Source organism: Anopheles nili, chromosome 3 (assembly GCF_943737925.1).
Source record: "Anopheles nili chromosome 3, idAnoNiliSN_F5_01, whole genome shotgun sequence".
NCBI classification, from domain to species: Eukaryota; Metazoa; Arthropoda; class Insecta; order Diptera; family Culicidae; genus Anopheles; species Anopheles nili.
Window position 1 is genome coordinate 29,398,029 of NC_071292.1, and position 27,809 is coordinate 29,425,837.

At 43.2% G+C, this 27,809-nt stretch overlaps 4 protein-coding genes across 4 annotated transcripts; 2 read left to right on the forward strand and 2 right to left on the reverse strand.

Moving 5' to 3' along the window:
- Positions 1 to 10,788: 10,788 nt before the first annotated feature.
- LOC128724030 (uncharacterized) lies at positions 10,789 to 16,338 on the reverse strand. Its single transcript, XM_053817795.1, has 9 exons — positions 16,131 to 16,338; positions 15,744 to 16,050; positions 15,236 to 15,659; positions 14,872 to 15,130; positions 13,227 to 13,726; positions 12,278 to 13,132; positions 12,106 to 12,202; positions 11,773 to 11,922; positions 10,789 to 11,603 (listed from the first exon to the last, which is right to left on the reverse strand). The coding sequence occupies exons 1-9, from the start codon at positions 16,336 to 16,338 to the stop codon at positions 10,789 to 10,791; spliced, it is 3,615 nt and encodes a 1,204-aa protein (XP_053673770.1).
- A 1,730-nt stretch (positions 16,339 to 18,068) lies between these two features.
- On the forward strand, positions 18,069 to 20,230 carry LOC128724031 (ATP-sensitive inward rectifier potassium channel 11-like). Its single transcript, XM_053817796.1, has 6 exons — positions 18,069 to 18,079; positions 18,167 to 18,379; positions 18,469 to 18,599; positions 18,684 to 18,883; positions 18,972 to 19,925; positions 19,985 to 20,230. Exons 1-6 carry the CDS (start codon positions 18,069 to 18,071, stop codon positions 20,228 to 20,230), a joined length of 1,755 nt encoding a protein of 584 aa, XP_053673771.1.
- A 583-nt stretch (positions 20,231 to 20,813) lies between these two features.
- Positions 20,814 to 22,219, forward strand: LOC128724032 (ATP-sensitive inward rectifier potassium channel 8-like). Its single transcript, XM_053817797.1, has 2 exons — positions 20,814 to 20,996; positions 21,068 to 22,219. The coding sequence occupies exons 1-2, from the start codon at positions 20,814 to 20,816 to the stop codon at positions 22,049 to 22,051; spliced, it is 1,167 nt and encodes a 388-aa protein (XP_053673772.1). The 3' UTR covers positions 22,052 to 22,219.
- Positions 22,220 to 22,395: 176 nt separating this feature from the next.
- LOC128724034 (uncharacterized) lies at positions 22,396 to 24,608 on the reverse strand. The gene is made up of 2 exons (XM_053817798.1): positions 24,088 to 24,608; positions 22,396 to 23,947 (listed from the first exon to the last, which is right to left on the reverse strand). The coding sequence occupies exons 1-2, from the start codon at positions 24,606 to 24,608 to the stop codon at positions 22,396 to 22,398; spliced, it is 2,073 nt and encodes a 690-aa protein (XP_053673773.1).
- Between the last annotated feature and the right edge of the window lie 3,201 nt (positions 24,609 to 27,809).

The window sequence follows — 27,809 nt, forward strand, 5'->3', positions numbered from 1 at the left end:
AAACGCGCGACAGCCTCGGACACGTGTTGACACGTCGCTTTCAAGCGCCAGGATCAACTCCACCGAAAACCCTACGATGGGAGGCTGCCTGGCCTTGCTAGCTTCACCGCCTACTAAGGAACGTTCTGTGTGTGTTGTTGAAGCATGCACTGCTGCCAAAGTTGTCACTCTCGTATTTGGATGATGGGTCCCGTTAACACCCAAGCCGAGGACTAAACTGAAGCACTACCACCCGAGAGCCACCGTTACCGAGAGCGAAATGATGAGGCATCGCCAGCGTCACGCGGTTCTTATATATAACCTATCCGCCCCCTCGACTCGACGCGCACATCCTGGGATGGTTTTCCGCGGACGCCATCGCATCTAGCGCACTCTCTCTCGCTCTCTCTTTCTTTCGCACGCGCACACACTAACATCCACTTTATCGTTATTAAATGTCTCCCTCTCGCCGGGGATAGCATCGTGAAGAGTGTGCCGGATGGCTTGGTCCTTTTGGTTGAAAATACAACGGCATAGCTCATCGTCACTACTGGGCTGTGCTGTTTTCCTGCGCCTCACCCTTCCCAACGATGGCACCCAGTGACCGATCGTGAGCACGAACTCCCGAACCGTTTACACGAACGTACCCGAGCTCCAAATCCGACGCCTATCCTGTTGCACTGGCCATATCGGCGGGTACTTTCGCGCGGTATCTATCTGTCTGGAAACCATGTCTGCCTACTTTGATACTATGTTTCCACTCGCTTTCCGTTCCAACGGGAACCACCTGAGGGTATACTATTTTCGTAGGAAAAAACCAAAAAGAAAAATTGCGAGTAAATGAATGCTCGGTTGAGCCGAAATGAGAATGGTTTCGTAAAACTTACCCAATAAGTTGTCCATCGTAATCCTTACCTATGTGGATGCATTTAGGACAGAGCTTAAACTAAGCAAATGGATTGAAATGAAACGAAAACGAAATATAAGAAAAAGCTTGAACACATTCTCTTCTGTTGATCATTTCAGGTGAAGGGGTAACAATATGCAAATAAATTCCAATTAAATTAACTATTAGAAAATGACGAACCTTATGCCAAACAAATACTGTTTCAAGTGATACCATCGAAAAATTGTAAATTCTACCAAGATTTTGACAAACAACATTATGGAATCATTTTTTACTACGATCTTCGTTCGCCCGTTGTTAATGATCGCTCACCTGTTGTACTTTAAATTGGACCTAACAATGTTAAATCGAATCGAATGCATTATCAGTGTAGCAGCTGGTATGGTCAAACTAGTCTCGGTTAACACTTCACGATGAGATGGTTCTCTAAGAGTAGAAAAAACTAAAAAGACATGCGTCAGCTATGGCTACTTCGTCGTTCGTTTCCTAGACGGTGCGCATATAAAACACTTGCCCATCGCTACTCATGCTGTGGAACACCGCTGCTATCTGACGCCTTTTTTTCCTAGTGCCATGAAACTACTTTTTCAAACGCAACATGGTGTCGAGAGAGAGCAGCACTTGCTGGCGGTGTCGGATGATGGTATCGCTGGACGCTGGCGATAAAGTATCATCGTTGGCCGGCGGCTCTTCGCCTGCCGTACGTGACACCTTCCGGCACGGTTCCGCTACTCCTGATGGTGAGCCTGGACGACCCCAAAACGGTCGTTAAAACGGCAGGCTTCATGTGACGAAACGCAGACCAGACGATCTGCTTATGGTGCTTATGCCAGTAAAGCGATATTTTCCAGCCGCAATAAAACATCGTGCCGAAGCGTTTCGAGCCGAATGAAATGTAGATTCTCCATATGTTAAAGCTGTTGACTGGTCAGCCTACAGAGTACAGCCTGGTTAAGCGTAAAGAGTACTTCACGTTTTTGCCATATGGTATCGTCGTATGCTACTTATTCATGTTTACATCTTTTCGCGTTCCCTCTATTTAGCGGTTTCGGCTCCAACATTGTGACTGCTTGCAGATTCTCGTGATCAATGGTTAGCTAATTTTTATCATTGACTATTACATCGTTTGTTATGTCGGTAGTATAATATATTTGTTATGTCAGTAGGTAAATTTAAATACATGTAATATGCGTTTCAACTGTTTGTTAACCCTTCATCGTCAATATAGACATAAACTTATTCAACTCCAAGGATACGCGGCTACTTTAGATATGAACAACAGATATATTATCAAAAAAAAACTACTACATCGTAGGTGGCTTTGACGATGTATCTGCAGGATATTCCTCGAATACCTCTAATGTCAATCACGATGTAGCATATCAGCTAAACATTCGGCTATAATCAAGACTGTAACGCTACTGACGCGCCTGTAACACAAACCACTTTGCGAACACACCGTGAAACACGTTCAATTCAAGAATGCAGGCATTGCATTTTGGAATCAGATGAAAAACATTGCAGAGAAAAACAGATGACCAATGCACAAAAATAAAGGAGCGTTCTTGCCGACAGGAGAAGAACAATATATCCACAAAAATGCAGCCCCCCACACAGATAGCCTGATAAGCATTTCATTACACAGAACAGGGGTTATCGCGCCCGCGGCAGAAATACCAAACCAAAATATTTATAAATCCTTTAACACAAAATCGACTGTTTTCATAACTTTCATAACAATATTTGAGAGTAAATAAAGCCAATTAAAAATGGGCGAGAAAGAGAATGTGCCGAACCGTCAGGCTAACCTCACTATAAGTGTTCTCAATTCAAGAGCTATGAGTAAGGCCTTAAAGACTCCAACGTTTCAGTTAGTGAAATCTTTTCTAAAATTTCTAAAAATCGCCACACCAGTTACGCAGCTTTTATAGACCTGAAGCACAAATACAACAAAAAGGCCAATGAAAAAATAAACTACATCCTAAATGGGTTAGAAGATTCATGTACATTCATGAGAAACATCCTTCTCAGACACCTGTTGTGTCAATGGTGACAAAGCATCGAGTGTATCATTGGGTTACAGCAACGATCACGTGCTGTGGTCATGAGCCATGTGGCGCTCAGGTCTACCGTTGCTCATAATAAAAAAGCAATTTTTCTGGACACTGCTCAACTCGCCCGCGGATCGCGTGCTGTGCTCCCGTTTCAGCCCTGCTCAGTTTCCCACGAACCCCCCTTTTGCGCCCTTACGTTTTCTGGTGAACTATTTTTCTGACATGCTGACCGGTAGTGGGTTGCAAGAAGAACCAAAACGGAAAAAGGCACCGATCAAAGAAAGCGCTACCGCATGGGGTGTTGTGGGTTGAAAACCGACGATACCGGAGAACAGAACGACACATGAACGTTGCCACCCGATAGGTTGCCTTAAAAGTGGTAGCCCTCCTGGCGTGCGCCTCTGTTATTTTCTCCGATACCATGGATCCCAGGAGCAAATGCCAGCAGGGTAGATGAGACGATTAGTGCGGTTAGAATTACTCGGGAACCAGCAAGCTGTCCGGGCCAACTGGTAAGACCAACGGCGCCCAATGGCTGACCGGGCAAGCTGTTTCGCCGTGTCTAAAAAGAAACTTCACGATGCCGCTACGAAACTGCGACAAAAACAAAACACACCCAGGAACCGTTTCACGGAACTGTCTTCTCGGTGGTTATTATCACAAGGAAAATAACAACTTATTTCTGCAACCCAACGCCACGGTAAGCGTTCGATTTTCTCCTTTCTTTACACGTAGCAACGAGCCACAATATTATGGGAAGCGATTAACGTTGGCACCACCCCAGAGCATGTTGGAACCGTTTGCAAGAAAATGTCAACCGAAGCGACATTCGGATCCGTATGTGTTCCGGAAAATCTAACCTCCTAACGAAACGGGTGATCCAGGTTTTCCTTCGGACAGTGATATTAAATTAAAAATATTTGTGACATCCGGTGGCGACATAAAGTGTCGAACGGAAGTTCATTCTTTCAGAATTTGTTCTAAAAAAATAACTCAACCTTGTGAATAGTAAAACAAAATATTTAGAATATAATAGCCAACAGAACGAATAATAAGAACCAAAATTCAAACGCATTTTCCAAACCAAAATTCAAACAAATAACGCTAACACGAACAGTCTGGAAAAATACAATACCTAAAAATCAAGAATCGGCTTCAGATTGTTTTCCATCGAAAATAGTATTAATCATTATCCCACGAACGTGTTACCCGTGGAGCAATAAGTTGAGTGTAAAAAATCACCCCCGGCCATGTCCATCGCATGCACCCATATGGCACCAAATTACCCAGCACCATTGAAAAAACTGCCACGGTTGATTATCACGCCGCTTATCCATGATCGTTTATCCATAACATTACTCCAGTGAAACTACAGAAAGGCAGAAAGAGATAGCACGTACAAGTACATTTTCCGAACCTGCAGGGGCACACGTGTTGGTGAAGGTGCTACACAAATTAATTTCATTTCAATAGAGATATGTTGGTTGCGTAGCAACCAAATGGTGGGAAATAAAAAAGTATTCTGATCGACATTGGGAAATTGAATTTTCCATTAATCACCAGTATCAACCTGAATTTCCTAGAAATCCCAGACAAACTGAACCTATTGTTATGCATTGCACGTGATTTTTTATTGATTATTTTCTTTTTATTTCTTATGTATAATGACGTTTTCTTTTTTAATCTTGTTTTAACATGTTTCCAGATTATTCATTGATTTGAATCGATTTAAAACAGTGTGCCAAAAAAATATGTTAAGCTATACGTACTGTTTATTATTGCGTATAAAGTATGTTTTCATTGTATAAAAAAAGAAAAATATCATTATTATTTTTCTCCTATATTAGTTTTTGCAAGTTTCTGTTTAAATTCCTTGCCATATTAATTTTAAACGTGACACCTCGTACAATCAGTCAACAATATCATTACACAGAAACATCTTTTAAATATCTTTAGACTTATATCTCACATCCAACAATAAAACCGCTTGCATTTATGAAACAAAACCCATATAAACAGCCAATGAAATAAGCTCGTAAATCTTTCGTCTTGAAATAACATTCCAAACAAGGTCTCCAGATCTCTTATGCACTCATTTGGAGAGATCTTTATTAATTATTCCAAGCTTATTAAAGCACACTCAGACATATTCATGTAGCTCACTTTTGCAATAGAGGAGTATGTCTGAGGAAAAATACGACCATAGCACCAACGTGCAATAAATTTGTTATGTTCACATGAACAAGATTAAATTCAACGCAACAAAGCCAGCTTACTCGTCATTTCTAATTCGCTATACAGCAATAAACTACGGAACAGCATTAAATTAGTAACTAAATGTGTTATGTATAGTTCTAGCTCGAGGTTCAATTTCGGACGGTATCAGTAATCTATCCATCCTTAGTTGCTGTCCCGCTAATGATGCTATGCATCTCGTTGATTTTCAAGATAGTTTAATGCTTGTTCGATCAAGCGTCTGGATCTGGATGGCCTTACAGAAGGTGATCTCCAAAGTTTCCACTCCTCAATCTCTGCTATCCTTTGCTACGGCATGGTTAAAATAGACACAGGTTATATTTTAATTATCCAAGACAAATTAAATTTTATTATGATTGCCCTAATACAGAACATCGGTAAAAGCCAATTGCTTTGACAGTTTTTCGTTCACTCTCAATTGTGATGTTGGTAATCGTCATTTCAACAGGATTGATAAGCCTGGTCAGAATTCCGTATGCTTTCATTATGTCGCAATCCGCTCTGATAGTTTCTTATTTTCATTTCTACGAATCTTTTGAAAAGTTTTTCTCGAAAAAATTCTCTATTCCGTATTCTACACCTTAATTGTTGTATTCAACTCCTCGGTTCTGTTGGTTAAATTCGATTCTCAAGGCATTGATTCGCAATCTCGCACTTTTATAATAATGTGATAAATGTCATGATTCAGTATTCCCATTCTCGATCAGTTTAGATTGAGTCGTGGAAACTGACCGGATTTCCATCCGAATCCCTCCTAACATCGTCGATTAATATGGAGACGCATGGTACTTCGTGATAACTATGTTAATTCAATGAAATATGATCACGAGAATAACTATAATTTTACCAAAAATATAAATTCAATTTAATTTTCAAAAACGATAATCCGATGAATATAGTAATGAATAACAAAAATACTCTTGCTTACTAAGTACTATAGAAATATGCACTTAACGCATTTATCCAGGGTAGGAATGGGACTGTCGTAGAGCCATGTTTGCCATATGTGCAGCAAACCGTTCCATATAATAAGGAGTTTTTGGGGAGTTAGTAAATAATTACTTTACGAGCATTCGTTCATTAGATGTCAAAAGAATAACGACGCGAAAATGGCAGTAGAGCTTTTATGGCTATCGAAACGAGGTGTTATTTAGTCGCACGTTGAGTAAAAGCTGGTCAAAAATCGAACTCTTAACTGATATCGTAGGTTTTTGGAATAAGACAATGACTTGAGAATCAGTAAAAAATAAAAAACAAAATTCAAGGTATGGTTTCATAATACTAATATACACCCATTACTATGGTAAAATAGGAAAGCTTAAAAAAAATAAATTTTTCAATATCAAGGAATAGTTTTCAAAGCAATTGCCTCTTTTTAAACAGAAGTATAAAAGAATTGCGTATAGCTTTTAGTTTATTCTGTTATTATTAATTCTTTAATTTATTTTTTAAAGGCTCAAACATAGAACATATCATTATTTGTTTGATTAATGATTGGAACGGCCAAGCTTTTGTAAATCTTAAATTTCAGCATATGTAAATCATAATTTAAAGAAAAAAATTAAATTAAAGCTGTTTTGATTCATTAATTGTAGAAATAAATTTAATAAATGTTTCTTAAAATACCTCTTTAAAACTCAAGGAAAGTTCGAATGTTATTTGTATCAACATTTTGATATCCTCTATTAAAATGGTAAAGGGTAAATATGAGCATTTTCTATCATACATATTCAGCACAAAGTACCATGCGTCTCCATATCGTGCATGCACGATAAATATGGAGGCGCATGGTACCTTGTGGCAAACATGATCGCGTAAATAATAAATATCAACTTTTTCAAAAATATGAATTTTTGTTTTTAGAATTTCATGTTTAATAAAAGTAACCACTATTATTGAGTCAACTTTCTTTAGTTTTGGGTGTTTTGTTACCAAAGAAACCTTTCTTACTAAAGATATTTACGGTAAAACTTTTATTGTCAACAAATGTACGTACAAACATAAATGAAACAAATGTGAAAAAAACGTATAGACAATGGAGATTTGTGCATGTCCAAGATCCAAAGCATCTTAAATAAGCGAAAAGCCAAACACTGTTTGTCATAAAATAACAGATATTTTTCAAATAAATTGTCTTGTCCACGATTTGTTCTTGGCTTCCTCACTGTGCATCGGTTTTTGTTGACCCCAACGGCTGCCCAAAAACTCGAACTCATCCTAAGTCGTCCTTGTATCAGGTTACTTTACGTCGACGCCGACAACTACACACCATCTACCGATTTGACTGCTGGGAGCCGAACAAAATACCATGCGCCCAATTCCCTATGCTACGTCATCGGATGGCGATGGAAACAGCACCGGTGTGCCACCATTTCGATATCCCTGTGGAACGTCGGAGCCGGCATGGGCTTTGGACCAATCATTAGCGTGTCAATCACTGTATTAAGTTTCCAATTATATTCCTTTGGCTTGACGCCATGCGTCTTCAGTATGTCCTCTGCCACATCCGATGAAATATCAAGTAATATGCTGCGTGTTAATAACAAAACGTTCTGAAACATGCTGCTGAATACCTTTGGGGTACACCATATAAGTAAGTAAATTTCGGATAGTAGCGTATATAACAAATAGAAGTACTAATTACTAGTCATTTTTCATTTGATCATGTTTTGTATTTACTTCTGTTTTCAACGTGACGATAACGTTAGTTGTTTTTATCGCCAGTTTCACTTTATTTCGCATACCAAAATATATGCTCATTTTGGGAAACCTCTTGAAGATCATTGCCACAATTCTTCAGCGTTCGCGCCTTATTTACTACTTACGCACAATGGATTTCTTAACAAAATAACGTTTACCTTAGACTATCCATACTGCTAGACCTCATACTAGTGCTACGCATTAATTAAACCTATACCTGTTTTGTACATTTTAGTTCCAGTTCGTTCCCTAAAAAATGATTCAAAACGTAACACCTAAACGTGATGATAAACGTTAGACAACTTAAAAAACGCATGTATAATTATCGATGTTATAACGGGTATACGTTCTCTTTCCTCACTCTGGCAAACGGCAGGAGTATAAATGGGCAAAAGCATACGTCCCCATGGGCACAGAAAATAATTAATCCTAGGAGATCGATCACCACGGGAAAGGAGCGAAGCTGTAGGTACTTTTTTTTATAAATTTGGTAACGATTGTGGTGGGTTGAGAGTATATCGGCCAACCCATTCCAGCGAAAGAATTGCACAAAATGAATGTTTTTAACCGATCTTCGAGTTAATCTTTTATTTTGCAAAAATATAATCGATATACTAAGTGTCGTTTTATTGTATGCAGTCAACTGAATCAATGCAAATTCATAAAACATGATGGTACAAAAGAAAACAAACAAAATAAATCCCACATACAGGACTACATGTGACACGATTAAATAAAATGAATCGATGAATTGAGTTGTATGAAAAGAACCTTTGAACTTTCTTTATAGTTTAAAACATCTTTTTAAAATATTACTAAGGTTGCTAAATATTCTATGCACAGTAGAGGAGCTTCCTTAAAAGACGAACGTATGCTCAACGTATATTCCATGTGTTTTATATCTAACGAAGGACGAGCTTCTTAAAAATAAGACTAGAAAAAGATACACTAAGGTTGTAGAATGATTAATTCAAAAATCTGATATTAGTTTTTCAACAAACCATAAACCCAATTATTCTTAAAATGAAATAAAACGTCCTTATATTGTCAGCACATTCGTAATGGAAGAATTTCGCTGAATTTCACAAAAACAGTAATATACAATTTAACAAAATCCAAGTCGTTCCAGAACAGCATAACGAATGCTGTAAATCCGAAAGGAAAACAACCATAATTACTCCAGAATGCATAGCCAATACACTGACTTTTAATGATTTATTTCAATATATTCATATGAAATGGTATGATTTTAAAGCAAGAATTATTGTGATACGACACCTCCCACTTTTCTTTAAGTTGAGATTGAAATAATTCACATCACATGCTTATCAGTGAAAAATTCCCAATATTCTGTATAGCATATAAGGGAAAGAAATTTCATCAAGAAAGCACCGCCCAACGCAAAAAGATCAAAGATTCAACGATGCGTCCCATCAACGGAATCACTCACCCGGAAATTTTTCACGAATTAAACACAATCCAATTTATTTCTATCTTTCAATCACTTGCAAAACATCTCTAATTACTAGTATGAGGAGGGTTGCAGTGTAGAACGAATTCAGACAAAACCTCGTACTTGCAATAGTCTACCATATTACATAGTATTAGTATTGCTACAGATGCTAACAGCGTCCCTCATGTCCGGTGTTCTTCCTGTATATATATTCCATCCATTTCATCCGATCCATGCATTGATCTGGAACGATCCAGAATCACTTTGGTACCTACATACGCGTTCCAACCACCCATAATCATGCGCTAAAGAGAGATTGATATTCAACTTATCTGCTAGCTATTCGCCGCTGAATATGCGCATACTCGTTAAACTTTTATTGAAAAAAAATGTTCGGACCCATCCAATTGAGTGAGATACGGACCTTTTCTACACTCGGATTACTGACACGGGATGTGTGAGTTGGTAGGGTAAGAATACAAATGTAGGTGCTACATTCATCAGAAGGCGCAATAAACTATCAAGCGCAGCAATCGATTAAGAAAAAAAAAGTTTCCTATATCTCCTAGGCTATGCATTATGCTCCTCAGGATCCGCAAGACATACATACATCTAAAAGGATTGGGAAATACATTTATATTAGACTGGTTTGCTTGGGAATAGACAGACAACGCTATTTCTTGGCTATTTCTTCATAAAATCTCACATTCCACAATCGTACCAGACAATATAGAACACCATTCTATCATCGTTCCTTTTCCCGTGGTCATTAGAAGAGAACCCTCTACATGTGCCTATATCACTTTATGCCGCACGGCAGGATCATCGATTTCTACAAACAGGAGAGCAGAGGATACAGCGCCTTTAATAAGATTTGGTACTCGGATTTTGCGATAGGGGCCCTTTGTAGAGCATTTGCTGTGTGGGATTCATAAGTTCTCATTCCTTTTTTACATGCTGACATCATCTATAACTATGTATATATATATTTACAATTCAACTGCACAAATATCAGTTATATGTGTCGATTTTCACTATCGCTATAAAATTATCTTCTGTAAGATAGGATTTCTTTTGAAGTATTGAATCTTTTTACACTAATACATCCGTTCGTGTTATCCTCTTTCCATTATCCCTCTCCTCTTCATTCTCCCTCTAACACTCTATTTTTATTCCTTATTTAGCTCTTTTCATTTATTTCACTTTCGTTTATTCTTTGACATTCTACCTTTACTATCGATCATGCGTACCTGTGATCGCTCATATCGCTTCATTACATCCTATCGCAAAACTCCAAAACTCTATACGTATTACCGGTTGTTCGGTTAACAATCTATACAGTTAAAACATAAAATCGCTGACCGTCAGCGTGTGGCGGTCATTATGAATAATTTTGTATAATCAAAACGTATATAAACGAAAGATAATCTTAACCGCGTTCACCAAGGAGGTCGATTATTAGCTGCGCCACCGACGCCTCCACCGCGGAATTTATTTCCCCCGCCACCCCGATGGTGATATCCGCCACGCATTCCGGGAGACCCACCGGCACCACCACCCACCACGGATCCTGCAAACGGACCGCCCGCACCCACTCCTCCGGCTGCTCCACCACCCATCATCAACCCCGCGGATGCACCGCCTCCACCGCGAAAGTACGGCGACATACCTGCCCTATTGTGGCCTCGTCCCCCACGTGGAGTTGCCCCTCCACGGTAATTGTTGCCGATGCCTTTCGGTCCAGGTGAACCCACCACGAACGGAAGCGGCGGTGGTGGCCGATTCGGTGGGCCAAATAGAGCAGATACCTCACCAGGTCCGGAAGGTGGCTTTTCCGTCCATATTTGCCCGGCAGCTGGTGGTGGTTGGTTCAGTTTACCCACGAGCCCCCCGGGCGGCGGCGGTGGCGGTAGAACAGCATTGAAGTTGCTCAGCACTGGCAGACTCAGCAGACTCGGTGGTGGCAGGTCCCACTTCGGACCTCCACCGGGAGGGAACGTGGGATCCGGCAGTAGCGGAGGCCGTTGGTGTAAGGGTGGTGTCGGAGTGGTGCCGCTGCCGGTGGTGCTGCTTCCGCTGTTTTTCCCGCTCACAGTGCTACTCGCACCAACACCATTGTTGTTGGCATTACCGTTACTGCTTGCGGGCAATCGCAATAGCGGACCTTCCTCACTTGGACTGTCCTTTGCTACGAACTCGTCTTTCGCAGCGGGCGCGTCGTTGCTGGTTTCGTCCGTGGCATGCTGATACGGAGCTAAAATATACAACGTGTTTGCAAAATTGTTGTCGAGAAACGAAACGCCAGAGGTAGAAAAGTTCAGAGACCAAACGTGGCATACAGTACATTAAGCGTTTCGATCTACGAAACAAAGCTGAGAACGGTATACACCATCAGCAAAAATTGTCATTCTAGACTCCCTTACCTGCGGATTCCTGGGACGAACGTTTTCCTTCTGATCGAGCTGGCTGTTGATGCTGGTTGTCGCCGTCTTCGTCAGATAAATCCATGTCGACACTTTCCGTGTTATCGGAAGGATTTCTCCTAGAATCTCCCGTCGCCGAACCGGAATGCTCTGTGCAACCAAATAACTCTCGTTTTAGTTTCAAATAGCCCAACGAAACCCTTTCCTTTCCATTTCCATTTTAGAGACAGTTGGAACTGACTCTAACAAAACAATCATTTAATGCATAGTTCTTATTTAAAAAAAGGAAAAGCACATTTTAAAAATCATCGCTAATGCTACGATGATACTCACCTGAGGTAGCTGGCGGAGATTGGGACGATTCTGTTTGATTACTCATCAGCAACGCAGGGGGCTTCGAAAAATCAAATCTTTCACGCTCAAAATTTTGCTATTGGGAAGAAAAAGAAGAGAAATACACAGATCAGCTGTTGCCGTTGGCCATACGGTTACCAGAGCTACGTACCAGAAAATCGTCAATTTCCAGCAGCGAAGCAGGCGTTTGCAGTATGGGTAGGCCTTCACCGGTACCGTCATCGTCGGACGATTGCGCACTATCATCGTTTTCTGCGTCTTGTTGAGCCATACTTTGCGTCTGAGCCGAATCATCTTTGTCACTTTTCGCGTGCTGTTCAAGTGATAGCGATGGAACCGCTGCTTGCCCGCCGTTGCTGGCAATCTGGGCAGCTATCGCTTTTTCCAGCGATTGTATCCGCATGTCGAGATCCTTAGATTCCTCGCCCGCATCGCTCGCCAGGGCGGCAGCCTCCGAACCGGACGTCGTAGAGACTGTAGTTAACGCGGACGTTGCCGCAGATACAGACGAACCGCTACCGAGTTGAGGCATTGGCCTCAAATCGGTGTCATTTGTAACCGGTATCGGAAATGTGTTTTCCTGCGACGCCCATATGGCACCCCTGGGTGTACTGGCCGGATCTCCCAGAGGGGCAGGTACAGGTTGTGGGGTCGATTTCCGCTTAGGCCCACCACGTATGGCTGGCATACTGTTCGAGGATGAGCTATCGTCCATCGCATCCAAGTCATTCACCGTCATGTGTTTCGATTGGGGCGCAGCTCCTGGCGAGCCGGTGAGCGAGATTAAATTGCGATGATCCACGTCCGCCAGACGACCCTTATCCTTAGCGAACGGAATCATCGACAAACCACCACGCTGCCGGTGGTCAACATCCTGCAGCAGTCCACTCTCGCCGTTACTGCCGTCACCGTAATCTAGTAGCATGCCGCTGTTATTGATTCCCTTGCGATCGTAGTGAGACGGAGAAACCGGAGCATCCATTCCAGAACGGAAGCCGGACGAGTTCTTCGATGGAGAGAACAGAGTCATGTAACGAATACGATCACATTCACTAAGTGTACCAAGGCAAAGCAAAGCGCAAATATTGTAGTATACTTACGTGCGTGCCATCCCACGTCATGGGCATGTCCCAGGTCGAGTTGTAATCATCAGTTGTATCCAGGTTTAGGGGTGGCATCGGGGGTGGAAGAAGCGGTGGGGCAATTGATAATGAATTCCGTCCAACGACACCTGGTGACGGCTGAGGCGCACCGTAATCCGACAGCATTGCTTGACCACCGTACGGAGGTGGTCTGTTGTTACCAACGTATCCTACATTGTTTCCCCTGCCTGGTGGCGGACCACGAGGTGTGGATGTTGCCCAGGGATTTATCAAGCCACCGCCACTTCCACCACCTCCTCCAACACCGTACGGTCCGACTGGATGAGGAACGATACCGGACGGCGCCTGGGGTGGCGCTACACCTCCGCCGGCGGACAAGGCCGGTGCGTTTACTTGAGACCCATGGTAACCTGATGAATCGGGGAAAAAAGTCTTCAGGAAATCGTTTACCCCTTCCGATTGTTCCTTACGCGAATGTATCACTTGAATCGGTTGTACTGCAGAAACCGCCGTGCAAGGTGGCAAGCCGCATTTATTGGACAAAAAGGTAAGAGAAAGAAACAGAGAGAAAGAGAAAGAGAAAGAGGAAAAGAAGTAGGGGAATACAGAAAGAACACGATATCATCAGCACGGGCCCATTTTACGTAAGTGGCTAGTAAAGTTTTCATTTAGGTGCGTTGCATTTGATTTTTGGTTTGATTTTTCCTCAACATCCTTATTCTATAAGAGCGCATAATGTTTACGAATAAAGCAACTTAACTTAGCATGTAAATATTAACCAATATGTGGGAATTAGGACTACTGGCAAAAAATAACAAACTATACTGCACTGCAATCAAAAGCCATAAAAGTTACCTTACATATTTAAATAATATTTTAACGAGAATCCAAAGAATGAAGATGATTATTAACAAAAACTTGATGTCATGAAGTGCTAAGACAGATTTCAAAATTGATGAATCAATATAATAATAAGTTATATGTGTTTTCTTGTTTTTTAATTAATTTAATCAAAATATACATAACCGATCACTTAAAATGTACAAGTGCCTAAAGAAGTTGTTATGATTTGTATTCTCAATGTTATAAACCATGAAAATATACAAAATCATAAATGTTCAAACCTAAGCTTTCTGTTGAACCAAAAATCGAAACCTAAATGATACAGAAAATCTTTACAGAACTTAATTGCACTTGATTTAAATTATTATAACATGACTCGAATACTACAGCAAGCTGCCAAAACAAAACGTACAACTGATGCAAGATGATACAGAACAGATAGACACAAATGGTATAAAATATTTAGGTGATAGATGCAACAAAACGTGCAACAATCGTATACCATCAACCCTCTCTCTTTCGTTCTCTATTTTTCTCTCTCTCATAACTATTATATTGTAAACAAAACACACACAGAATACACACTATGAGGCCTGACAAAACTGCCAGCTTTACACTAACGCTCTCACATTACCCAGTGTCCAACATTTCACTGAACATATCTACCATAAAAAATGAAACAATTTGCAAACAGTCGTTGCAATGCAAGAAAGGACACATTTTCTTCCTTTCCTAATCTGTGCCATGCATCTATACAAATACTCACACAAGCAAACGTACACACTGGTCCGATTCTTACCTCTATTCATGGCTGAAGGAGAATCGCATCGGTTGAAATCATTGATGTTGAATGACAGATTGCCGCTGCCCATGTAGCTACCCTGATGCTGAATCATCTGAAAGTAACCATCCTCGATTGGCAGAATGTTATCACCGTCCGAAGGTACCGGGGACGGTGCATTGATATCAGGCGAAGGAATTGGGCTCGGTAAGGTGACCGTCAATTCGTCCAGTTTCTTTTTCGTGTTTTTCAAACGATTCCCAAAGTTTCGGTAGGCCTAAAAGAATATGTAAATGTCCGCAAGCGCAAGCAAAGGGTTAAAATTAACTCGTACTGCACTCGCATCGACAACATTTAAGGAAAAAGGGTTAGCAACACTTACATTCACCACGACTCGTACTTCTGTTCGCTGGTTTTCATAGAACGAACCAGCCTGATCCAGCACTGTCAACAGTTCGCGACGTGATTTTTGCTCAGTCTTTAGCACCTCGACGAAATTCTCGTACTGGGCAAGTTGATCCTCGATCTCCTGCTCGACCTCCTCTACCTTTTTGCGATCTTTTCCCTTAATCGAGTTCATCACAGCCTCCACATCAACGTGTGGCTTTTTGTTGAGACCCTTGAAAGTATGATCAGTTTCACTTTGGTGCTTCTCGCACTCACGCACGAGCGCAACTAGATGGCTCGCTTGATAGTCATCCACTTCCAGCTGGGTGCTGCTGGCACTGACGGCCGATTTCGTTTCGGCGAGTTTAGTCGGACCGGTGGCGAGAGACGCATTGCTCACGCTCGACCCGGAGGCATTTGGCTGCGGTTGCTGATGATGATGATGTTGATGCTGCTGTTGCTGGTGCTGCTGCTGTTGGTGGTGCGATTGTTGCTGTTGTTGTTGCTGTTGCTGTTGTTGCTGCTGCTGTTGTTGTTGCTGCTGCTGCTGCTGTAGCTTTTTTGCGGATGATGTGGTTACGCTTAGCAACCCATTCAGATCGGACAAAAACTCCTCGTTGTAAATGTCCCGCTCTTCCCAGATCTTAAAGATTCTCAAAATCTTATGTTTCACCTTTTCGTCTCGCACCAGCGTGGTGGCTTTTTGCAGGTACGTTCCCCAGCTGTCTACATACTCGTAGTTCTTGCGCTTACTGTTTTGTATCACATCGTTCGCCAGATGGAACAGCGTTAAGCGGCTTTCGATTTTAACTGCAATCGGAATCGAAGTGATCCATAAACATTGATATCGAGCTAACGATCGAAAGATTGTTATGTGCATTATGACTCACCTTGCTTCAGCACGTTTAACCAGCTAGTAACAATCTTTTTATGATGCACTCGCCTCGATAGGCACCAGTTGGATAAATGCTGGATACTGTCCTGTGTATCCTTTAGATCGCGTAGTTTCTTTTCGAAGGCGGCTACATCAAACTCCCCCGTACTACTGCTACCACTACCGCGACCGGATACCGTCGTAGTAGTTGTTTTCGTTGACATGTTGTAGCTGTTATTATCGTTGATTTGTTTACCACTCGGTATGCTCGCGGATGGTTCCGCAGGTTCAAACACTCCCTAATGCAGGAAGATCCTATCCGATGGTGAACACCATTTGCAACAATAATTTCCAGCACGTTGCCGATTCTTACACCTGTCCAATTTCACCCTCCTCACTTGGTTTTTTCTTTCACATCTGCACTCCAGTGTCTATGGGAAGGGTTTTTTTTCTAACGCCACAAAAAAGCAGCACGTTGTTTCGAAAACATCACAGTTGCGGCTGCCACTACATCATTCACCTCGCGCGCTTACACCGTTATAGGGTAAATTTCTTATTCTGGTTCCTACACAACCCTGCCAATCGATCCACGGGAAGTAGCGTTTCCATCCAGAAGGGCGGGCTATATTTACTGCTGGGGAAACTAGAGCACAACATCAACGCGACTTTTGGAGACGACCAACCCACTCAAGCGTAGCGCGGTCGGGATGGGGACCTGTCACCGAAGATTCGTCTGCCAAACACAACACGCTGGGATGCTTTGGCCATAACACATCGGAACCAGGCTCTAGCCAACCCTACCCAGCAAAAGGGGTGCCCGATTTGTTGCTTCACGACTCAACCTTAGCCGGGAACGATGCTAATCGGTTGAAAAGAATTACAGAAGCATCGCGGACTACACAATAGCGTCCGCAAGAACGCCCGGGACTCACAACCGTGCCGCGGTAAGCGCACAAACACCTCGAGGAAACTGGAAAATGCGGCTCACGACGAATCCCGTTCCGCGACGCACTTGCCGAACTTTAGCAACGTTGCCTCGTGTGTTTTGGCCAAGAATTTTTCTCTAGAACGCGCAAAGTACTTCCCCTCGTTTAGGGGTTCTTCTATGCGTAGCAGCAAAAATCAACTTTTCTCACGGAATACAGGCGATCTGTCAAAACTGGTGTCGATTTCAGCTCCGCTTGCGATGCTAAGCGACGTCCGACAAACGTCACGTGGGTCGATTAAATGACATTTTGTTGACGCCACAACAAACAGTTGGCTGCTTTTATTGTGTAATTTTCGATTTAAATTATATTTCTTATTGTAATGTATAAATTTCACAAAATACGTTTACAACTCAAAGACTGGAATAAATTGACAACTGAATGAATTCGGGCTCGATAGTCGAATGTGTTAGCATGCGATAGAAACATACAAATATCGACTTCAAATTTCAAATATCGACTGCATCTCCCACCTAGCCAGGACTAACTATCCGGCTATGTAAAAATTTCAAGTCATAGAAAGGCCTTAACAAGATCGGCATTGGCCGACAGTACATCGATTATTTGAATTATTTAAAAAGAAGAAATACCAAATGAACAACACCTACAGCATCTGCTGTTCTACAGCTTATGGTTATACACGATTCGAGTAAGATTTGAATTCAAAACCATGGATTTACAGGACACATGCACCTGTAATGTTCGTGTAGTCGCCTTGACTAAGCAATGTGTTTATGCTTCCATCCCGTTATCGAAGTTCAGCTAATTTCGCACGTTGCGCTTGAATGAAACAAATCGAATGCAAGCCCAATATCTTATCACTGATCAGAAAGCGGGGAACAGTTTTACTTTGCCAACTGCCATGAAAGATTGTTAGTATCATATCGAAAGGTGACCCGAACGCGTCAGGTTGTGCTCTCTTAATTTCGTTCTTTTCCAATATAGCGTTGTGATTTCTTGCCGTGAAAATGAGCATGGAGTAATTGTCGTTCTATCGTTTTAGTTGATATTAATTTAAGATCCAAGTGTATTTTGTATTTGTTACATATTGCTTTTCTCATCGTAGTAGCTTAGATTCGTTAACCGGAAGTCCGTACTTGGCGCGAAAAAACTGGCTAAGGATGCAAGAACAGCAGCAGCAGCAGCAGCAACAACATATCGAATATCGATTCTCAAGACCGATCAAGATAGTAGACTATGATAACGAACGGTATTCCTGGTCCGCGCCAGGGAGCCCTTATCATATACGCCGGCCTGCGTTCGATAGGAATAGACTGTGGTAAGACGCATGGAATATGGCTTGCTATGACGCGTCGTCAGTGTGTTTGAAAATGATTTCAACCTAGTAACGAACCGCTGTCCTAATAGGATAGAAGATGATTCTAGTTCGGAGTCTGAAATAGATCGAAAACCGCGGCATAACACACGCAATGATATCAGTGCCGATGATGCGTCCAATAACTCTGATCAACCTGCACTGTTCTCCAACGCGGAAACGGGTGAGTAACACGCACTGAATCATACGTTTCGTGGTGTGCTTATCATTGTAACAATCTTCCGTTGTTGTCGCGTTTTTGGGACAGATACGGAGCCAAAATTTCCCATAACAATACGAAGCGCTCGTAGTCTGCTGAGTCTCCGAATGCGGCGAGATCCGCAACATCAAGGAACGCGGTCCATCAAAGCCCGGCGGGTTGTTAACAAAAAGGGAGAAGGCAACGTCCGGCTGGCACATCTTCCACAGCGATCAATCCGTTTCGCACGCGACATTGCTACCACGTTGGTACGCTCTGGTTCGGGCAGCTGGAAAAACATGTACCCGTACGTTTTGTTCATCATTTCTAACATGTTCATGGCCCTTTACACGCTAGGTTGACGAACAATGGCGTTACACGTTGATGCTTTTCGTGTTGAGTTTCGTGGGCAGTTGGATCTTCTTCGCTATCCTCTGGTACTTGATCGCGTACGCCCATGGCGATCTCGAAAAGGATCCTAAAACGGGCAAACGGATCGGAGACGGCAACAAACCGTGCGTTGACGGAACGAGCAGCTTTACGGGCTTCCTGCTGTTCAGCGTGGAAACCCAAGTCTCCACCGGATACGGCGTGATCGTCCCGACCGAAGAATGCCCGGAAGCGTTCTTTCTGTTGCTGGTACAAATCGTATTCGGGCTGGTGATTGGAGGCGCGATGGTCGGTGTGGTGTACGCAAAAATGATCCGTCTTTCGAAACGATCGCACGAACAAAAATTCAGCAAACGAGCCGTCATCTGTCTACGCGATGGCAAGCTTTGCTTGGTTTTCCGGGTGTGCGATCAGAAGCACCAGTACGTCATCGGAACTAAGGTGACCGTAATAATGCTTGAACCTCGCCGTCATCCCGGCTCAAACGTGCTGGAACGGTGTGAGTCCCGATTGAGGGTGCAAAACCATGGCCACATCCTGCCACTGTGGCCGATAACCGTGTGCCACGTGATTGATCGGTACAGCCCGCTGTACGACATGACGGCTGCGGACCTTCTGGATCGTAGTTTCGAAATTGTGGTGACAATGACGGGCAGCACGATGACGACAGGACAGTGCACACAAATCCGCACTTCGTACCTTTCGTCGGAGATCCTTTGGGGGCACCGGTTTCAGAACATAATCGAATACGACCCGCAGCGAGAGTGCTATGTGGCCCTTAACGAACAGATCGATTTACTCGAGGAGGTAGAAACACCACTCTGCAGCGCACGTCAGCTCGAGGAAGTGATCGACGAATTGCAACAAGATCAGCGCCACTGCGACGATTATCCTTCCGTGGATAATGACAGCCGGCTAGGGGTAAGTTTGATCACGATCATGTAACATTCCTCTCAAATCGCTCGTCCAATTTGTTGCAGGCATCTTTCCGCTGGAAATTCAACACACGGCTCCGTAGCAATCCTAGCTCGTTTGTGCGTATCCACGATGTCTACTCCGAGGCTGAAGAGGACGAACAGCACGATGAGCTACACAAAGCGCATGAAGATCCCTTAAAGCAACCCACCACGGTCACCGTTGCTGTTGATGACAGTAATGCAGTTGATCTAGCAGGGGTTTCAATTAGCGAACCGGTGGAAACGAAACAACCAACCATGCAGCATTAACTTACCGGTTGAAGTGTACGAATAATTAAGGCTTTCCTGAATAATGGCTTATTAATTGAAGATAGTAATGTAAATGACAGTATTTCAACAACAAACCAGAAAGCAGTGTAATTTAGGTAGATATTAGTATTACTAATTGTATGAATATTTGTTTAGAGTATGTTAATCCGATCGTGTAATACATTCCAGTGCTTTTTTTCCTTTCGTGTAAAAATGTTTGATTTCACATTCCGAATTCAGCTAGAGCCATCAGATTAGATGCAGTCATAGAGTACGAACCGTTGTGTACCGAAACCGCCTCTTCGCTTGCTTTATTTGCAATTGGCTTAATTCTTATCCGTCCGTCCTTCGCCGGGCAGCGTGTTTAAATTAACCCATCTAGCGAACCCGCTCACGTGCCCTACGTTTCATCTTAGCACCGGTGCTAAAGTGTGTCTACGGCATCGTGTCACTAGCAATCGTGATATCTTATCATTTGACTCGCTTCTCCGCTCCGACGCATCTTCACTGACCAGAGAAATCTTCCGGTATTGAAATCCGAATCAGTCGGTTCACTTCCTGCGTGGTAGTAACTGCCCAACCGATGGACTCACCCGATGAAGAAGGAACACGCCATCGCCTTACACCGACCGGTGGAAGGATCGATAAGGATAACGCATTCTCACTGGCCTCCCGTGTGGTGAACAAAATCGGCCAGCGTAACGTGCGAATTTCAAACCTACCCCAACGGTCGATCCGTTTCGTGAAGGATATCGTGACGACGCTGGTAAGTAATCGCTGTGACCGAATAAAGTGCTGGAATGGATTCGAAAACTACCTTCCATCGATGCCTCACAGGTCGAGGAAAAGTGGCGTTATGCGCTGCTGGTGTTTGTTGGCAGTTACGCCGGAAGTTGGGCGTTCTTTGCCGGATTATGGTACACGCTTTCATACGCTCATGGTGATCTCACACAAGATCCGGTCACGGGCGAGCGGCTCGGTGATGGTGCGATGCCATGCGTTCAAGGTGCGACTACATTTACGGGATTTATGCTGTTCAGCATGGAAACGCAAATATCCACCGGGTACGGTGAAAAGGTTCCGACAGAGGAATGTCCCGAATCGTTCGGTTTGCTGACGATCCAGCTGATCGTGGGTTTGCTAATTGATGGTGCCGTGCTCGGTGTGGTTTACGCAAAGCTGGTTCGTCCTCCACAAAAAATCTCCGAAACCAAATTTAGCAACCGAGCCGTCATTTGCCAGCGAGACGGTCGGTTCTGTTTCGTGTTTCGTATCTGCGATCGCAGGTGGCAACATTCGATTGAGACGAAGATATCGGCGGTGTTGCTTGAATCGAGATGCACCATCGAAGGCGAGTGGATCGAGAAACATGAATCACACCTGAAGCTGGAGAATGATGGACGGCAGGTACTGCTGTGGCCAGTTACCGTGTGCCACGTGATCGACCGTAACAGTCCATTGTACGATCTGTCGGCGGCGGAATTGCTCGGACGGAAGCTGGAAATAGTGATAACGGTCACGGGTGGAACGATGACGACGGGGCAGATTAATCAGGCACGTACGTCGTACGTTCCGGCGGATATTTGCTGGGGCCATCGGTTTCGGGACATTGTCGAGTATGATTCCCGCAAACAGTCCTACGTCGCCCTGAACGATCGTATGCACGAACTCGAACAAGTGGACACGCCATTGTGCAGCGCACGCCAGCTGGATGTGCTTCGAAAACGGGTACGAAAAGAAATGAAGGAAAGCCAGAGATCTTCCCAGGCTCAGGCCCAGAAATGTTCCCAGAAAGTCACGGACGATTCTAACAAGTGTTAATTGAAATTCTAATAAAAGCAAACAATATGCTCTTGAATTGCAAAGCAGGTTTTTAAAACGCTCTTGATCAGTCGCCTCTTTCGTGCAGCTAAAATAATTGCAAGAAATAATGGAAACCCTAACGTCCTAATCTCAATCAGTTGTCGAATATGTTTCATTCTTGAACACGAAAAAACTGAATACACGTTCCATTTAAAGCTAGATGAAATAAAACAATAATAGATTTATTCACTATCAAGTGCATCTGCCTGTACATTTTTACCTCAAAATTTTAACAAATTATGATACATTCAAAAGTATACAACCTTTAAAACAAATAAACAGCCACAACGCTCCTTGTGCTTTTATCCTTTCTTTTTCTGTTGCTCTAGCTTTTCCAGCTGTGCCCTAAGGTGCTCGTTTTCAGCTCGAATGCTTAGAAATTGCTGCACAAATTCGTCCCGCGGCAACAACAAACCCATCACCGTGCTAACGTACTGTTCCAGCGAGTCGAGTTTATTTTGCGTTTCGCGCCATAAATTGAACATACACATCCACAGATGGCTTTTCATGTCCTGTTCCGCACCAATTTGGCGCAACATGCACTCTTCAAACTGTCCCATCATCGCCTTACGCAGTTCGGCAATATCATGTCGAGCTGCCAGCTCGGAATCCTTTCTGTTAGCACCACCGGACATCGCCGCAGGAGCAGGTTGTGCTGGTTCCGATACGGGTCTCGTTTCATCGACCTGCGATTTTTTATCATTCAAAACGTTTCTCCTCGCATCATCCGAAACTGACTCAACCTGGCTGTTTTCGAGCTGGCTTTCGATTAATATTCTTGGCGTGGTGATGCTTCGCGTGATAGCACCTTTGCTTTGGGTGCCATTCGTCCTTGCACCTGCTGTAGCAACCTCATCATCGTCTTCCTCAATATCGGTCGCTTCCTCGCGAATGTTTTCCAAATTATCGTTCACGCTCACCATTCCGGATGGTGCCCCTTTCCTGTACACACTATTACTGCTAGCGTTCGATCGTGTGCCATCAGTTTTGAGCCGTTTGAGTAACCGATTTACGTTCACAAAGCTGTCGTCTACACTCAGCTCGGAACCGTTGGCCGAGTTATCCTGCTCATGGTGGTGCTCTTGAGATTTCCCAACGGGAGGCGTAGGATCACCGGCTTCGTGCTCTATGTTGCAGTCAGAAAGATCATCTAAAAACCCCATAAGATTGTTACCAGCCATGTGCATGCTCGTGCGCGATTCCGTGCTCAACCGGGAGGAAGTACTTAACCGCGACAAACAATCCATCGGTGCCTCACGGCGTTGCAAAAACAGGTCAATCTCTCCCATAAAGCTGTCGTGCTGCTCTTGCCCCACCGGAAGCTGTGGTTCTGTGACCATCGCCTGCTCGGCACCCCGATTCCTATCCTGCGTTCCTTTCGCGGGTTGCTTTAACTCGTCAAGCTCGATCATACTGCGGCGGGTTGATACGTCACGGGACGCCGGTACAAACGCGATACTATTTACGCTGCTCTGGTGAATCTTTTGCATGTTTAACGGTTCCTTAAGACTGCGCAAATCGTACCCATACACGAAGCCCTTCAAATTACCCACAGCAAAATGATGGCCGTTCTCTGCTATCGCCAGCGACTCGAACGGATAGTTGGACTGTATCTGAGACGCCTTTTCTTTGCGTCTGGTGTCGAAAATGTTTATCACACTGTCGTAGCCTACTGAGAAGAGGTAATCGGGATATGTATCGACCATCGCAATGTCACGACACGGTGCCCCATGGGCCATTGTTTGTGAGAAGATCGTTTTCTTCGATTGCGTATCGTAAAGCAATACGGCTCCGTTGTAAGAGGCCACCGCCATAGAGAAACGTTTTGTGGGATGAAATCGCGCTTTGATGGTGCTGTTGGTGGAGAAAAAACAGAGGGTGGAACATGAATTGTGTGTTTCAATTTTAACGTTACCATGGTGACCGTTACGAAGTTTTTCAAATGTGTATACTTTTGCTGTCTCTTATGAGCCGTGTCAACTAATGCAACTTACTTTTTATCGAAAGCCAAGGTGTGCAGCTTGGAGTTCGTTTTCATTCCGTACACATTTACCAGCCCATTTTCGTATACGGCCGCCAAAAAGTCATCGGTTGCATTGAAATCCATGAAAGTCACACCGATCGTGATACGGTCAGCGTCGAAGCGTTTCGTGAAGCTGGCTTTTTTGTAGTCCATAAACCGCACCGTGCCCGTCGTCAGCCCGATAGCGATCTCTTCCTTACCGGCCGATTTTGGGCAGGCGACACAGTACAAATTATCGATCATGATCTTCTTAACGCTTGCGATCGTACGCCGACTGCCGTGCTCGTTGTGTGTACCGTTTTGATCGTCCTCATACTTGAGACGTAACAATTCGATGCCCCAATCCTTGTTGGCTCGCATAAAAAGCTTCGACGAGCCGAAAAACTGGCAACTGGAACCGTTGTTAACGACGTGCGAGCTGGAGCTAAGCAGCTCCAGCGCCGGGAAGCTGTGAAGCTGCGTATCTTTTGCGCACGATACAATCTCTGCCATGGTTGCGGTACTTTTTACATAAATGAATCACTGAAAAACTAGGCAATAACAAAGTAGTGGAATATCCTGGCTAAGGACAAAAACAAACGCTTCGGAACTTTTCACGCGCAGAAATCCGCTTCAATTCAAATGTTTGTCACGTTGACAGGCTAAGGTCCGAGTTAGCGTGCGTTTATAGTAACGTGTCGATTTTTGAGGGCAATGGCTAAATCGTAAACATATTACAATAACACCGTTTTATCGCCAAGGGACATCAATGAGAACCGTTTTAATCCGAAGGAACTAAACTATTGTTTTATCTTTAATTTATTAATTTACTGCCTCACAGGGAATTCAAATAACCACACATAACAACAAAAAAGAAGCTTCAAATAGTTCGCACATTGGTTGGGAATTATTCAAATGATAGATGAACAAACGGATTTGTAAACACTTGTTTTATCCAAGAATGTGATCATAAAACGCAAATAGACAAAGCGCGAAAGATAAAATAATGCAGAACAAAAAATTCGAGCGCACTTGACTACCAAGCCAGAGTACACTTTTTACACAAAAGTACCAGGAGAGCATACCAGCTAAGAGTTGCAAATCAGTCGAAATATTTCATGAAAAATGAACGAAATATTTCAAATTCGCTCACTGTTTACTTTTTAACCCAATAGATGGCGCTAAATTCGCTAAAGGGGAAAATGTTTTCACTATTCACTCATAGATGGCGCGGCTTGAAACATTTCGAAGCGTTTCAATTACTGAAACGTTTCACATGTCGGAATAAATAGCGCCATCTATTTGTGGTTATTTGAAGCTTCTGACCGGTTGGCGCCACAGCTAAAATTTTTTTCAGCACCACAAAATTGCAACTCCTCGCGATCATGCTCTCCTGTTACTTTTGCTTCAAAATTTTCTCGAGTTGCCGTTCAAGCTCGCGCACATTTTTTGATATTTACATTTTTACATTTCGCGCTTTGGATGCTCTTGTGTCTTAGTGTTGAGTGAGCAATTTCTTTTCGAATACAATGCGTTTTCGCACTCGTTTGAATAATTCGCACCAAAAATTTTATTAAACGTTAACAACAGTTTGGGTCAATCCGAATGCTCTCATTATTATTTGGAAATTTGAAAATTTCATTATAATTAGACATAGGAAAGCATCCTTCTGTTGAAAAAAAAAAACAAAATTTCTTTCATGAATAAGTTTCTTTCACGAGTACGCATCGGTACTGCGAAAACCTCAGTCAATGTTTGAGTCAAAAAAAAAAAGGACAAGTTTTCTTCAAAATTGGTAAGATATTTTTATTTGTTTATTCATTTTAAACGTTCCTAAGTAGCATCTATAATGTGCCGTACAAAGTCTGCCTGCCTTTCCTCATTCCTGCCTTTCTCGCAGTGCACATTCAGTAACTGGTTGTGTGTTTAGAGTCACCTCCCACTACATAACATCTTTCACGCGCTGCCACATCAGAGGATGATCCCTTTGCACTAGCATTGATATAAGTCCATCGAACATTTTTCCTTCTGTAGGTATACCTGTATTCTTTCGTATCTTTTCCACACGACCTCGCGTTCGACTTTGTTTGTTCGAATGCACCCTCGTCGTCAGTCTGCAGGTAATGTTGCATATCTAGTTTCTTGAGAAGCATAAACACATACACGAGCAAGCTAACGCATATGGCTGAACGAACCACTACACAACGCAGCAGACATAATCCGTAAACTGAGCGCATTAACGAAAAACAAACAAAAAAAAAAGCAATCCGGTACACAAACAAAAGCCTCCAAATACTGATCAAGGCAATCAACCAACGCACGGGGGGAGGGTTAGAGGATGCTTTTGGAATACTGTTTAAAATTAATCATACACATTGGCTTTACACAACCCCGTTTGCACACCATCGGTTGACTATTGGTATAAAATGAGCGATACAAAGCTCGGCCAGCTCAAGCAATAGAGCAGCGAACGGGACAAACATGAAGCGGGTGTTTTTTTTTTAAGTAAATACTTATCGATGTTCTCTATCAACTAAAATCACAACCAATGCTAAATTAGGCATATCTGATGTAGCTAAAACACAGCAGTATGTAAACTCGAATATACAAACAGAATAGGGCAGCTTATCATTATTACAAAATGAGCGCGCGAATGAGTGTCGAATCGAAGGGTAAAGGGTAATCGACCCCGACGCATAAAGCGACTTCTAATTTTCTGTAAAGTAACTGTAATGTCATGTTTGTGTTAGATAGTGTCTAAGCTCCGTGCACCCCCCCATTTTGGGTTGAAAAGGCTATCGGAAAATGGATTTGTGGAATGAATTTTACAACATTTCTCCCAACTGGCGGACGGAGCGCACAAAGCATAAATTAAAAGATAGAGAGAAAAGGACAAAAACGTATCACCACACGGCATGGTGTCGGTTGACGGTGCAAAAATCGCACAACCAACGAGCCCAAGCAGGAACAACTACCTTCGGTTTGTGCGATTCAGAATACTGAGATAGTTCTGGTTCAGACTACGATAGAGTTGGCTGTTGCGCAACGAGCCGGAAGGTCCTGTTGGCGCGTCTGCCGGGACATTATTGGGCACTAATGGTTTGGCTGCGGTTACGGGCGGTACGGAAGCGAATGCCACTACGGTAGCTGATGATGATGATGATGATGATGATGAGGATGAGGACGATGAAGACGCCGAAGACACCGCCGTTGAGGAGGACGCAAGTGTCGACGAATGGTAGAGACTACTTCGCGTCATCGGTAAGCCTGATCTGCTGTCGCTCAGAAGATGCGGATGTTCGATCGAACGGGACATAAGGTTTGGTGGCATGCTGCTTTGTCTGCGATACTTCACTCGGGTGCTATCGGGTATCGCTTCCGTGTCCTGGCGTCATATGCTGGTATCGTTTGGTCCTAGTCGCCGGATGGCCGATGAAACGCGCCACAGTCGTACCTTTCCATCGCTGCATTGAGAGAAAGAGAGAGAGAGAGAGAGAGAGAGAAAGAAATGAATCAATTTCACGGCACGGTTTTGTTGAACGCTTGTGACATATATATAAACGAAGCCACGAGACGAAACAAAAATACAGTACATTAAGCGAGGAATCGATGTACAATGAGTTGACGATCAAATTGCGGGAACAGCAACATATTGAAACAAAGCGATTTGGCAGACTGCATTGTGCAATTATGCATCATAAATGCATGACAAAA

What these genes read in the sequence shown, in the direction of transcription:
- LOC128724032 (XM_053817797.1), top strand. Translation starts at nt 20,814, where the DNA reads ATGGACTCACCCGATGAAGAAGGAACACGCCATCGCCTTACACCGACC. An exon ending in AGGATATCGTGACGACGCTG is followed by an intron (nt 20,997 to 21,067) that starts GTAAGTAATCGC and finishes GATGCCTCACAG; the next exon opens with GTCGAGGAAAAGTGGCGTTA.
- LOC128724034 (XM_053817798.1), bottom strand. Translation starts at nt 24,608, where the DNA reads ATGGCAGAGATTGTATCGTGCGCAAAAGATACGCAGCTTCACAGCTTC. An exon ending in ACCTTGGCTTTCGATAAAAA is followed by an intron (nt 23,948 to 24,087) that starts GTAAGTTGCATT and finishes CTCCACCAACAG; the next exon opens with CACCATCAAAGCGCGATTTC.
- LOC128724031 (XM_053817796.1), top strand. An exon ending in GCGACATTGCTACCACGTTG is followed by an intron (nt 18,884 to 18,971) that starts GTACGCTCTGGT and finishes TTTACACGCTAG; the next exon opens with GTTGACGAACAATGGCGTTA. An exon ending in ATAATGACAGCCGGCTAGGG is followed by an intron (nt 19,926 to 19,984) that starts GTAAGTTTGATC and finishes AATTTGTTGCAG; the next exon opens with GCATCTTTCCGCTGGAAATT.
- LOC128724030 (XM_053817795.1), bottom strand. Translation starts at nt 16,338, where the DNA reads ATGTCAACGAAAACAACTACTACGACGGTATCCGGTCGCGGTAGTGGT. An exon ending in CAGCAACAACAGCAACAGCA is followed by an intron (nt 15,660 to 15,743) that starts ACAACAACAGCA and finishes GCAACCGCAGCC; the next exon opens with AAATGCCTCCGGGTCGAGCG. An exon ending in AAGTACGAGTCGTGGTGAAT is followed by an intron (nt 15,131 to 15,235) that starts GTAAGTGTTGCT and finishes ATATTCTTTTAG; the next exon opens with GCCTACCGAAACTTTGGGAA.